We start from the raw sequence: 14770 nt of genomic DNA, 5'->3' as shown, positions 1-14770 counted from the left end.
GTTGAAGAAAGTCCCTTTAAAACAGTGATGAAAATATAATATTATAGGTTTGACTTGTAGAAGATTCTGGAAAATTTCAATAGCATCTGCAACTGGAACTGTGCTCATGTAGCGATGTAACTGGACTTCACTGTCCTTACACATTGGGATCATCAAATGAGGGAATGTGAGCATGTCTGATTTGACTTTGTAATTGGACAGCTTTGGTCTCTGTGGGAACAAACACTATTCCTATGATTTGTTCAACATTACTAAGAAGGACTTGTAAGGGTTTTACCCAAGCAGAAAAGCAGAACATGGAGCCAGCGGGTTTAAGACCCATGATGCACTGCAGTCATTTAAGTCCTTCATCTCTGCATGTTTTACACATCAGAGCCATGAATATGATCAAGAGCTTGTGGAGATCCAACGTGTATAGCAGACAGTTTGGGCGAGAAGCAAAGGACAAAGATCAGAAATTGATCCAAACATGAAGCGCCTGGGTTTCACTCAGCATTACTTGTGTGATCATATTTGTTTTTTTAAGTTGGTGGCCAGCTTGTGTTCAGTAATGCAGCAGTCTACAAGTTGGGTCATTTATATTAGGATTAAAGAGGACTCTTAAAACATTTATTTATTCCAACAATCATGAATGAGCCTTATGGCAGAGGGGGAGAGGAGAGGGTTACATGATGCAAAAGGAGAACATGTTACATTTAATCATTTTTTTCCAATCACTTCTTTTCAAAAGGATCGTTCCAAGAGGTTTTGCTTTCTAGATTTTATAAAGAATTACAGAATTTTGAAACTGATTACCAATTTCAGTGAATCACAGTGAATAATTTAAACATAATTTCATATATGGAGCTACAGCAAAATATCCTCTCTTGGTTATCTGGAAACCTCTTCAGGAAGACTGACAGCATCTCATTAACAACCCCAAACTAAAGAAAAGCTTGCCGTATGTACACTATGAAGAGGCATGATATACATTCAAAAAAAGATTCAGATTACATCCGCACTCGTGTGCTTTTGTGAACCTGAGATTTTTACGTACAGTGTGATCTGCTGCAGCAGCCAGCGGGAGCACTAAAATTAAATGAAATGAATTCTTGAGTATTAATTATGTGCTATAAAACTGAACTCGGGTGCTCCTTGATTATGTACGCTTCGAGCTGAACAGGGGCCCGCTGGGCACTGCATGTGATCCCTCTACACACATTAGTTAACATGCCAAATATAGTTCCAGGATAATCGAGGGAGGAAAACAGAAGAGGAAAAGGAGATATTAGGTTGAGTTGAGGACTTTGAAGGAGTTGGTCAAGATGAGAAGATTAACAGAAGCTGTCCATCCTAAATCATCAACTTTAAACTCCAAAGTAAACACTTGACTGAAGGAAACGCTTGCAAAAACTTTTTTTGGAAGATAATTACCAAGCTTCACTGGTTTGATTATGACTCCCTACATTTAGACAGCAGTTGAGTTTTTTTTTTTTTCTTCGTGCTTGTGTTGTGTCACATCATACTCCTAGTGAGAAAAACAACTGCCTTTAATTATCAACATCCGTGCTGCACTTGTGTATCTGATACTATCTACTCAAGGAGAGAAGTGGGAGGAATAAATTTAACTCAAGTTACTAATAAGGCTGACTTGTTGCATTTAAATTGCTGATTCCAAGTCACTCATGATCAGTAACATATTATTATTCTATTCTGTTATTGCACACATCTGTCAAAGAAGTGACAGACTGTTAAGCTTTATGGGTATTTTAAGCAGGTTTAAAATATAAAAATTCATACTCATTTCTAAGATAACTTTGATACATATTTAATGTATATTTCTCTCTAATGTTGCACTGACTGGCTGGGAGCTCCCTTCCTCAAATTAAAGAAAGGTTTTAGTTTCCTCACATATTTGCAACCCAAATACCATTAAACTTGCTATAGATGATGGAATCACTCTTTTCTTGTCTCACTTTTCCTTCCAGATTGCATTAAACAGCATGTTTATGTTATGAATATCAAATTAACACTTCAATATTTGACTGCTGGGTCAAAAATTAACCACTATAAATGGAGACAAAGATGGGCTGAGAGGTAATAAGCAAACCAAATCAATGAGTGCTGTGGAGGTTTATAGCTCACACTGAGGAACTGTGCATGATGCATCCTAACAAATAAATATGTTACCACTTTACTCTAAAAACATGCATTTCAAACTTATAATACATCAAAATATTAGGCCTACATCAGAGTTCAACATCTATATGTAGGATTCAGATGTATAGCATAGTTATGCTTCATTGTCCTAAAACATTACGCAAACAAAAATAACATTACTGCTTGTGTTGGATTGGATTTTCTTTACTGCTAAGCCAAGACAGAGTGTCACAGTGCTAACTAACGCTCAAAATGGGCATGGACTTGAATGTCACAACCTTGTCTCGGGCCACATATGGGCATAGGGAGGAAGCATGCCCTCTCACAAGCATATTTCCACTTGCACATGCTGCTCCACATGCTGCTCCACATGCTCGTATCACGTGCTTGAGTCGTCTAGGGAATTAGAGACCAATTATTCAAGATGGATTTCTATCCCTAATAGCAGATGTAGCACAGAAAACTGACTGCACCTGTTTTTTTTTCCCTAACCTGAAAAACTAACGATCATATTCAACTTCCTGAACCTTTTTGATGAGAATGTGATGTTATAAGCACAAATGGAGGATATTAGACATACCAAAATACTTCCCTACAAAAACAGATGAATGCTACAGAAATAATCAGGAGGATGATAACAGACAGATGTTTATAATAGTGTGTGTGTGTGTGTGTGTGTAGGGGGGGAGTGTTTAAGCTGTTTATGGGTGAATGATGTGATGTTTAATAATGCATCAGGTGCTCTACAACACATTCAGAAGTGTGTGTGTGTGTTCACCTGTGGGCGGATGACTCTCTCGATGTGCTTCAGGGCCGTGTCAGGGGAGGGGGGTGAGCAGTCTGGTGTGGGGCCTGTTGAGCAGTTGTCATGGTTACCATGCTCCTCCTCGCTCACCACTACATGGGACAAGTGACCTTGGAAGGAAAGGAAAAAGTCAGAGGCAGAAAGACAAAGCAAAGATTTGTTGTTTTGTTGTTGTTGAGATTTTTTTTACCGGCAATTATTCTGCAGCACAACTAGAGTTTCAGATATTTGTTCTCATTTAGATGCTGTTGCTAAAAACAGCTTGAAGTGAGGGTAAGATTTTAGTTCTTGCTTGCTGTACTATAAAACATTATAAGATGATTACAACTAGTTAAATCTAATTACACGACTCAGCTGAAGTCAAAGTCTCCAAACTAAAAGCATTTGTAGATGTGAAGGAAATCCAAGAAATTTGTGTTATGTTTTTAGGTTTTGACTTGATATCTGAATCATGAATATGACTTGATATCTTCTTTCAGTTCAATAAATAAAGGAATAAAGGAGACTTGCCTAAAAGATAAATATATTCAACTTTTTTTCCCTTTAAAATATAATCTGGTAAAGAAACACTATTAAAGCTATGGTGAATATTGCTGTGTTTATTTTCCCTCCACAAAGTCAATTTATAAGTTTCTTCTACATTAAGAACAGATTCATCCAATAAAGATTATTGTTGACAGATGCAGACATGGGAAAAGCAGCAGAAACGGATGATGAATTGTCCTTTGCCTTATGTCTACCAGTTTATGCAAATTAGTTATGTTTCTACTGAAGGTGTTAAATTGTTAGAGCTGTTTTTAATGTCTTTGTAAATTGGAAAACATCTTTAAAAATGTATAAGAGGGGAATGATATTATCCTAAGTTGTCAACTTTAAAAACCGTGTCACCCAAGTGTGACATGCTCATGAAGAATCGAGTGATTAAACGCTAAATTCATCAGGTTTCTCCTACGTCACCTTAGAATATAATCTGTATCATCATGTATTTGGGAAAACATTTAAGCCATAAAAAGAAAAACATTCCCTATTTCAGTAGAAACTGTGTGCAGTCTCCTAAAGCGTGGCCACGAAGCTGCACCAGTCATGTTGGCATGGAAATGCTCTGTTGTGCCTTTTGGGTCAGAGTGAGAAATGAAAGAGTTCAGCTCAGCTCTTCATGTGTTGCATATTTCCACCCACCACTGCACTGGCAGTCACAGATGTGTTAGCATAAGGCTGCTGTGAAGACAGTGTATTCTGTAATTTGACAAGCCTTAGCAACAACTACAGCAGGGGAATGTGATTGCTGTCCAGTGCGGTATGATGTCTCTCTCATTTGCAGCTCTCACACACAGACGGTGTGTGCGGCAAACGAGCGTGGAGCTAATTTAACCCGGCGTAGGGCCATTAAACAGAGGAGAGGAAGAAGGAGGAAAGTGCTGAAATAACCTGAATTTAATTTTAAAAAGGGAGAAAGCATCTGTCCTAATCAACTGGAAGAGAAGACAAACAGAGCAGCACACCTCTGCCACAGTCCTGTTAACAGAGCTTCTCTCTGTCTCTCACACACAAACCAGTAGTAGCTTTCTGTCAGCTGCCACCTGCTGTCATGGATTCCATCAGGCACCAGAGTATCATCCAATTATGGTGTGAGACCCAGCCATGACTATTAACACACAGAGTGACATCCCTATCATAACTGAGGGGAAGGTTTGTTGCTAGAATTTACTGCACGTTAATCAGTTATTTATCCCACGAAAAAGAAAACAAGCAGAATTTCCTCGATTTAACTTGGATGATTTTGATGGGTGAGATTTTTCACAACTCCCACAAATCTTCTTCTATTCACAGAGAACAAATGAGTCTATTTGAGGGACGGGTTGTGATTCAAAATTGTCAAACACTAATTTAATAAGATGGTCACTGTCACATTTTTCCACACAGAAAATACTAAAATAAGAACAAGAATGAACTTGTTCTTTGTATTTGAGAAGTCTGTGTCTTATAGGAACCAAATATTAACTGGCCTGCATGTCTCAAGTGTTCATTAAAAAATATGCAAATATTATTTTGAATATTGTTATAGATTTACTTTTCAGAAGTGTTTTTTTAAGGGTACTTTTATGATCATAAATTTTTCTGTCTATTCGGTCCATCTTGGTGCATTTTAATCATAATGTTTTTCAATTTTAGATACATTTAAGTATTTTTAAACAATTTTGCAGAGAAACTTAACATTACTTTTACAATTATGTGAAGAAAAGAAAAGAACAGACATATGAGACAAAAACATATAAAAAAACATATGAGACATATGAGACATATGAGACATATGAGACAGTCAGCCAAGTCTTGGCAAGATGCCTGATTCTCATTTTACTCAAAAAGATTTTTAAAACATGATTCTTGCTGAAAATAAGTGCTAAACATGATATTAACATTTGAATAAATCAATTTAACTTCAAAGAAGGTTCCTCTTTATTCCAGCAACTTCATCCAATTTTATTTTCCTCACAAAGATGTAACAAAGCAGAGGATTCAGACTTCTGTCTTCGACTTTGTCACTATTTTCTATTCATTTTCCATTTTTTAAACAGTGTTGCTGCAGACACATCTGTCCTGCAGGGACAGCTTCACACCACGTTCTCACATCAATAAACTGTATGTTTCTCTAAGTCATCATTTGCATGCAGTCCCGTTCGAACGCAGACAGTGATTTTACTTACAAAGCTACAAGTATGGAGCTGTAGACATGCATACAAAATCATCGAGCAGCTGCCTGGAGCTGAATTGGTGATAAATGTGGGTGTAAACGGATAAAATAAAAACTGGAGAAATGTGAGAAAGACAAAAGGAAGGATGCCACAGAGGAATAAATATAGATTCTGAAGTTTTATATTGGTAAAGACATAAACCTGTCAGCACGGAGGCTTTGATGATGGATGTAGGATGAGTGTGTATGAGCATCCGCACTTCTTTCAGATCTGCCACGGGCTCACTCCGGGGAAATACTTGCAATCTTCCTCACCAAAGGAAATGTGAGTTCACACATAAACAGGCATAGCTTTACAGTTTACGTCTATAAATTTTTATATGCGTGCGTAAGTAAGAAATAACCTCTGAGAAAACCTTGATCCGCTTGTTTTCTGCCACTTACGCAGGACCAGGTCATGGGGGAAGACAATTAGAGTCAAAAAGAAGAGCAGAGATCTCAGATCTGTTTTTATTACAGCTGTATCCTTCAGTTCTTCCAGGGTAAACATTGAGGTGTTCACAAACCAGAGAAAAGATTTCATCCCTCCACAGTCCTAAATTTGATCTAAGCCTCCTACTGGTGAAATGTGTCCAAAACACCTCCTTGGGAAACATGAAAAGCATCCTTACCAGATGTCCAAACACTGGCCCTTTTTCAATAGGGAATAGGGGTGATGCTTAATTTAACCCCGTTACTCACATCGTCCATTATAGGGAAGTTTAAGCTTTGGTTTGACAATAACCTGACAAAGGCTTTCCCAAGAAGACAGCTTTTCTCCAGAGTTCACAAGTAACAAGCATTTTTTTGTCATTTCACATCTACTAAAAATACTGACAAATACTGGCATTCTAGTGTCCTAAAACACTGAAATCTGTGTGTTTGACGTTCAGCTGGCTGCCACCTCAGCAGTTCAGTGCCTACTTCTCCGTAACAACAAGTTGATCCTGATGTTCACAAACAAACCTGTCAGATCACAGCTGTGCAGACAAAAACTTGTACGAAAACTTATAATTTTCTTCACAGCAAATATGGCCCCCTACACTACCACTTTTAACTATCAAATCAATCCAACTTTATTTAAAAAGGCACCTTTCATACACAAAGTGCTTTAAAACAAAAACAAAGAAGCAAATAAGTAAAAAGAAACAACTAGGGAAAAACATACAAAATCATTAAGAAAATGACACCTTACTGTACGTTTTAGTTTTAACTTTAACCAGAGAGATTTGGGGGGCTCGAAGGGTTAAAACAATTTTAATAAATAGGTTTGATCAATGGGTAAGTCTAGGATCATAAACAACTTTAAAACCCAACAAAAGAAGCTAATTCACGACTTTAAAATGGGCCCTAAACCTGTGAAAACACATTGAGATAGAATGTTTTTGCATGCCATGTTTTTCCAATGCAGTATGTGTGCTGATACAAATCATACATAAAACACATTTGTTTATATTCATAGGCATCCACACACCTTATTACTGCAGTGTTCTGAAGAGGTCTGTGTTTCATGTAAGTAAATACTTTATGATAAGGAGAATTTAATCAGATATCCTCATCCTACATGTTTAACAAGATGTGTTAACAAGAGATGTGTTTCATATCTATATATATCTGCATGTGTGTATGCATGCAGCCTCCTTTATGTCATTGCCAAAATACAGCCAGACATATTGCTGAAGAAAACCTGTATGGCAGTTTTATTCTAAAGAAAATACAAACTTATACAAAGGAAAACATATTTAAAAATTCATGATTTAGGAGCAGTAAGAAAAATGTTAAGTAACGAGGTTATCTTAGAATAAATTGTGACTCAAACTTTAGTACAAACTATTGAAACAAACTAAACATCTAATTTAAAAGTCTAAATCTAACTGAAAATCTAAAATGCAACTGAATAATTAAGAATTTTAAGAAGTGTAAAAGTGTGGGAGTGTAACCATATGTCCTCCAAAGTAATTTCCTCTGGCTGTCACTGACAACAACACTATTGTTTTTCTTCTAAAAAGTCAATGGGCCTTAACTTGTATAATGTCAAACTCCAGAGCCACTGCCGGCTGCCATTAGCCACTCTTAGCCTGCAGGAACAACTGAAGTGGGATAAATGGGGCGTGATGCAGCGACATCTCAGCTTTATCCACCAGAGAGAAGTGACAGTGAAAGTTAATGTGAGTAGGAAAGTAATAAATAAACGGAAGTTTCTATTCATAAACAGTTCAGATGATGATTTTGGTGTGCTCACAATTGACAGGATAGTTCAAACTTTTCTTACATTTAGCCTAGACTTTCATTCCAAGCCTCTTACAAGTGAGGGATAAATAAGGAGTAAATGTAAGGTTCAGTGATGTGTCAGTTTATACATTCGCTGCAATATACAGAATCTGGAAGCTCAGGCTGAAGAAAAAGTTCTTCAGAACTTTGTTTTGTACATAAAACGCTGAAGATTAAAAGACTTTCGACATGAGGCTGCTGCTTTTTCTTCTGACAAAACTCGCAGCCTATTTCCATGCCAAGGAGGAAAATAATAAAAAGTAAACATGTATACGCTTGACATGCCCTGAGTATAATACACACACAATATTCATAATACAGTACCCATATATGTGTTTACCAACAACCACAGTGACAATGACAGCATCTAGATTCAGTGCAGAGGAGGGGATAAACTGAAGAGTTGAATAAAATATTCAGGATTTATTCTACAATTTTATGGAAAAAAAGTTGACTCACTGCAGATCAAGAGTTATTTAAGGATGGTTTTTAAGACTAGAAAAGGATTGTAATGGAAGTCTTATTAAAACTGTACAATAGTTACGTTCTCTGAGGATGCAGGTAAATAAATGCTTAATAAAACTAAACTTTTTAAGTGGAGGTCCCTACATGGTGGACTGCAGTCAAGTCTGGGCCCAGATTTGCTGTTAAATTTCCATAAAATGATATTCTTCCTACTTGTGCACATTTTCTCGCATTTAATGGCAATGCAGCTTTTTTAACCTTTAAGGTAATTCCAGGGCTAGACTGTTTTCTCTGCCAGTATGAGACATTTTATGCATTATTATCCAGGAAAAAAATAAAAATAAAAATCTGGGTGCTCAATGTGCTGAGCTTCTGTTTGTGCTATCTGTACCAACTACACCACTTGCATACTAAACCAGCAATCATATGTGGAATGATTGAGGAGAAATTGAGTAATTTACACAAAATGCATCAGCAGGCAAGTCATGCAGCAGAAATAGATTCCCTCATTTGAAACAAATCCAGCCCATACAGCAAGTATAATCCTGACTTAATTTACAAAATGACTGCCTTAGAACTTAGTGAGTTGTAGGATTATGCTTGTAAGTCTGTTCCCAGCACACGCTGTATTACAAAAGAACATAATTCTAATTATTTAGTGTCAGAAATAACAGTTGTCATGCCTGAGAGCATGTGGTGCAGTGGGAAGAAAAATTCCCATGATTTTACTGCAGAATCAAAAGTAGGATTGTGTCTATAAGAAAATTTAAGTACGAAAGGCTGACTAAATGAAAATGAAGTGAAAGAAAAAAGACAAATGCAGAAAACTGATTTAGGTGGCGTTTCTAGTGACAGCAGGTCACTGGTGTTTCTGTGGCAGCTGGACTGAGTGACAGTCAGCAGCTGAAATTTGATAAAGCTGCTCTGACTGAGGCTGGGGGGGACCTTTCGAGAGCATCACTCTGCAATACTGTCACAATGCAGCAATCCATACCTGCAGAAAGCACTGCACAGCACACACCAGGTGGATATCAGGCAGGGCTTACTCTGCCAAAAATAACCTTCCTAAAATCCTCTGTAGTCATATTTTGAGTTCATAAAATCAATCAATTCTTTCAATATGCTTAACGTACGTGCTCACCTGCTGTAAGACTAAATTCTTTGTGCATGAATACATACTGTGGTGTACTGTTTTTTTTATTGCTTTGGACATGTTTTTAAACAGTCAGTTTTTGAAGCTTCTTTTAGGTTTCTGTTTTTAGTGCTGTTGTGTGCTTAGATATTTTTTTTATGAATATGATCATGCCTTCCATTCATTGACTTAACTACAGGGTTTTGTGTTTGTTTTTGTAAACACTGAAAAACCTGTTTTTATTCCAACCTACCACTAAAAATTGTAGGTTTATATGGCTCCCCAGCACAAAAGATTTACTCATCTCATACTAGTTTACCATAAAATTTACAAACAGATTGAATACTAAAACTGTTTGCTTAAAGAACATTCCTTTGCAGTTTCATGCACCAGAGATCTATGCTCTCTTTTTCCTCTCATATGAATCCCTCTTACACCATGCTTCTTGATCCTCTCATCCTTCCTCTCAGAGGCAGATAAAGGAAGATTGACTCCCTCCCATGTCCAATTAGTCTGACATGTGACCAGACTCAAGAGTCAATCCAGGATTTTCCCTCAACTGCTGCGTCACAGATTCCCATTGTGTATCAGCCCGAGCAGAGTCTCCTACTTCACCAGCTGAATGTAAATTCGGTACTAACACAGTTTCAGACTCTTCCCTCACTTACAGCCTGTCTATCCGCAACAAGGGTGTGTCTGCAAGTGTTAATGGTGCATTTGCAGTCACTTCCACCAAAAACCAGAGATGTAGAGAGCTCAGACTTTTCTTTGGTCAGGTAACAGCACTCAAAGGGCTGAGAACAAACAGCACCCACACAGATCACTTACGTCAGTGAAGCAATTTTCCCACCAAAGGACAGTTTAACTGACAAAGCACCCAGCCTCCTGATTCATGCACACACAAAAATAAAATAAAAATCAGACTGTACATTGACAGTTAAACCCTTCACTATCCTGCAGCCAATTACATTCAAGATGCAGCTAATAAACGTGGGCTGAGATGCACACAAGCCTCTAGAGTAGCCTCTCTCTACCGTTTGTGAGGTGGACAGGGGGAGGAAGGAGGGGGAAAATGTCACAAGCAAGACAGTTCCCATGGCAACATACAGGTGACTCAGCCAGTGATGCAGTTGCCCTGACAACCTGCAGTGTGTAGCTTTGCTATGGGAGACGGGCGAAAGAACAAAAGCATGTTGTGGGTGCCTGATGTTGTGGGTGTTGAACATCAGCCTGAACGAAGAATGATCAAACGGAATTAAGTCAGAGGTTAAAAGCTGGAGGCGATGGTCACTAATCCAACACCAAAATCTGATTTAAAGACAGTAAAAGAGTACACTAAAATATAATCAAATAAAACTGTCCTATATTTCAAATGAGACAGCATTTCTTTTCCCTGAAGATGAGTGATAAAATATTTGCCCAATTTATCTGCAACTAAACTTAAAATTTATCTAATATTATATCTACTGTCGTACTGCAGGAGTTGCTTTATATTAAACAAGAACCTCTCTAAAGTTACACCAGTCAATGTTTAATGTGAATATAAAACCATAAACACACTTAAAGTGTCTCACCCTCAAAAACAACCATCTAAGTAAACTGTACAAATTTAAAAGAACAATTAAAGGCCTAGCATTTACTGAAGCAAAGGTGCAATGACTCACATGATCACACATAAATTGTTACATTTGGAGTATGTGTTGTGAATTGCTGTCAGCTACTACTAAACCAAATTTTAGCTCAGTATTTGTAAACTCTAATGAGGCATGGACAATTTTGTGCAGGTTGAAGTCAATTAGCTGTGGTGGCCATCTTAAACTGGGCTGAATCCAAAAATTGATCAGTTGTAGATGTACATCCAATGATTACTTTGTGAAAGGTTCATCAAAATTTGTTTAGTGCTTCATGAAATAATGTGCTAACAGTCGAGTGCAAGTCTCAGCTACTGTCACGCCAAATTTTAGCTCAAAATCTGTAAAATAGACTAAATTATAACATGCAGTTTTGCGTTTGCCAAGATTGCTTTGCTGTGGTGACCATCTTGAATTGCCTTCAAAAGTTAATCAGTTGATGTCAACAGATTGCTTTCTGAAGGTCTCATTAAAATCTGTTCAAAGAGACGATACAAACACACAAACATGCACAGATACACAAAGACAGAAAAAAAAAGTTGCTCCGCCTTCATGCGTTAACTACACAAACTCTTCTTAAGGATTAAATCTTGACTAAACGGTTCTATGAATTCACGAATGTTTGTATCCAAAACAACACTACTCTGGTTCTCATCTACAGCTTCCACATTTAGCCACTGCCTAAAACATGCGCTACTACACAGTCTGCTTTGTTCACAGGTAGTTCATTTCTACAGGACTAACTCATGATCATTGCAACAGCAGAGAGTTCTTTTTTTTTAATTAAAGACATAACAGAGAGTGTAGAAAGATCAACAAAAAAGCAGGGAATTCAACCCATTACAGCAATTATCAGAGAAGCATTTAGTGGTTCAGCCTCTCAGAATGTTCACATATTTTGTAGGTATTTGACTGATCTTGCAATGTTGGATTTTGACACATTTTGCTTAAACTAGAGGAACTACAGCTTCATGACTGAACATTTTCTGTTCAACAATCTGTCCTGTTTCCATTCTAAACACTGATATATTCACCGTTCACATTTTTCAGCTTACTGATTTCTCTTGATAAGTGAAAAATGAGATGATAAGGATACCCAGGTCTTTTAAATCCAATGTATTTACACAAGTAGCATGAAGGTACACTAAATGAACTTCGAGTATTTTTCTTTTTTTACTTTTGACTACTTTAGGGGCTGAAATGTACACTGCAGTTGAAACAAACTGTGTGGTTTAGTTTTTCCTACCATTACGTGAACAGACGTTGAGCCGGTGGTTGATATCAAGCGAGCAGGGTTTGCGTGTGACAGCGGTGGTCACAGACTCATACGGGTTGTCCTCATCTTCTGGCAGAAAAACATCCAGCGATGGAGAGGTGACGATCTCTGCCGAACGTTTAGACTCCTGAGGGGGAACAAAGGGGACAAACAGAAGACTTTTAGTTTTTTTCTTTTTGCTCGTCTTTGCCCGAGATCCATCCCTACAAAAAAGAAAAACATCAGTTCAGTAATCTCTCAGTTCAGCTCAAGGCTATCGCTCCAGTCCAAACATGTTTACAGAGTTGGATTATCATGAAATGTTAGGGTCAGTGGTCTCTCAAAATAAAAGGCTGTGACATTTTTAAACTTCTGACTTCTTTTATAACCCTGGAGCCTTTTTTTTAATTTTTGGTGAATACTGTGATATAAAGAAAACAATAAGAAGCCTTGTTTTAGGTTATATTAATGATCACCATTTAATTGTTTTAGTTTCAATTTATTACCTTTAAAAAAGTAAAGATCCAAAAATCTTTTTTCAATTTATCAACAAATGAAAGAAGTATCTGTGGATACATCTCATCATGATCCATTAGCTTCAGGATTTCAGCTCCTCACATGATTTGAATGGATTAAAAAAAAGAAAAGACCAAATGATTGCTGGGAACACAGGTTTTTATTTTGCCCGGAGGAAAATGAGAACAAAAAATTCTTCTAAAAGGAGGCTGCAATAGTTTCACAACGCCGCTTTATTTTTCTCTAAATTCTGGAAAGATTCATAAACTCACATATCCACCAGTGATACTTAAAACTTAAAAAAAAGGAGGTGACAAGATATCCAGTTTGCTTCTCTGTAACGTTTTGTCTACGGATAGAAAACCACCTGAAACCAGGTAAAGCAACAAGAGGTTTGAAAGAGAAAGAGTATAAATATGTCCTAATAAACGTATTTATTGACCTGATGTATACTTCAATGAAACAAAAATCAATGTGCTCCTTTCAGCATGTCTCTGAAGTTTCTGATCCATTAAAACATAAAACTTCTCTCATGGCTCTTTGATCATATTTCAGATCAAACAAAAAAAGGTTAAAAATCTAAAACTGCAACTAAAGAAAACAAACTTATTATAAAAGGAGGCTTTTTGTTCTTTGCCATTTGTGATACTGCAATTTAATTCTTTGTGAAAGTCACTCAGTTCATAGCTATGCTAAAAACCTGAATTGTAATTTGAAGATAATATAAAATACATCAACAGTAATTAATTGGGTTTAACTGGGTTTGCAATTTTTACATTGCAAATTCCTGCAGCTCTACTGAAAAGACTGAGCCCCGAAGGGCTCGGAGAGCGAGCCAAGGCCCAGAGGTCTCTTATCGCGAGCCAGATGTGTACCGAGAAAGAATGAAAAACACGAGCGACGGATGTGAAGCAGGGAAAAAGGTTACAGAGGCGGGCATAATTTCACCCAGCCACAGAGCCTCTGAATGTCAGACTCATTCCCACAAAACAACACTCGTCATTTCTGGAGTGCCTGTTGGCAATCTGCCCTCGTTGCAACCTTCCTAATGGTATTAGAGGCTGACATGTTACCATGGTGATAAGTTGTGGGGCAACACTTGTTCTCAGCGTGGCTTTAAATATATTTACAATGATGTGACTCCACCGTCGCCTCCTTTGCCTTCTCCCAACTCCTTTCCCCTCATTCAACACCCATTACTCTTCTTGTCATACTCTGATACTACATTACCCACACTGCATCAGGTCATCAATCACACGCTGAGCACATTCAAAATGAATAAATCACTTCGGCTGATGGAGCAATCAGTCCTTTGATGATTTCTCTCACTCACATCTTCTGCACTCAATCTGAGATTTATTTCACCCATCACTTAATAAAAGGTGAAAAAACTCAAAAAGCCATATCTTTTTTTTCCCTCCACCCTTCTCTCTCCATCAGCCCTCAATTAGATTGCCATTACTTGCTAATGGTGATTCAGTCAGTCTTATATTCCTTCACTCTACGGGTGGCCTGGGTTCAAATGACACTGATTTGACTTGACAGGCTGGTTAGCCACAGATTTCACACACTGAGACGGAAAAATAAAGGCTGAGTATGGCGGAAGAGCCCCAAAAAGTTGTTAGAGCCCATAAAAACTTCACTCAGACATTTAGAAAAATTTCACACCTCGAATTAAAAGTAAATCAAATCATTTCCGTGGCAATATTTAATTAGGATTAAGAACACGTCCCTGCAATATAATATGTCTTACAGTGTGTTTTAAAGGCCCTCTAATGAAAGTTTGGTTCTACTAGAAGGCAAACATTTTTATTATTTGTAGAAT

The 14770-nt window shown here is 37.5% G+C and overlaps 1 protein-coding gene across 5 annotated transcripts in view; it reads right to left on the bottom strand.

Annotated features, from left to right (window-relative positions):
* Nucleotides 1-14770, bottom strand: part of anks1b (ankyrin repeat and sterile alpha motif domain containing 1B) — a 202145-nt gene that overhangs the window by 80931 nt on the left and 106444 nt on the right. For all 5 annotated transcript variants that reach the window (XM_017411549.3, XM_017411548.3, XM_017411551.3 and 2 more), the window contains 2 exons: nucleotides 12421-12577; nucleotides 2918-3054 (listed from right to left, as the gene is read on the bottom strand). In XM_017411549.3, the coding sequence (XP_017267038.1) occupies nucleotides 2918-3054; nucleotides 12421-12577 (294 nt within the window). The remainder of the gene's footprint in view (nucleotides 1-2917; nucleotides 3055-12420; nucleotides 12578-14770) is intronic.

Source organism: Kryptolebias marmoratus, linkage group LG18 (genome assembly GCF_001649575.2).
Source record: "Kryptolebias marmoratus isolate JLee-2015 linkage group LG18, ASM164957v2, whole genome shotgun sequence".
Taxonomy (NCBI): Eukaryota; Metazoa; Chordata; class Actinopteri; order Cyprinodontiformes; family Rivulidae; genus Kryptolebias; species Kryptolebias marmoratus.
Note: the sequence above shows the minus strand (reverse complement) of the source record. Positions and strands in the feature narration are given on the sequence as shown.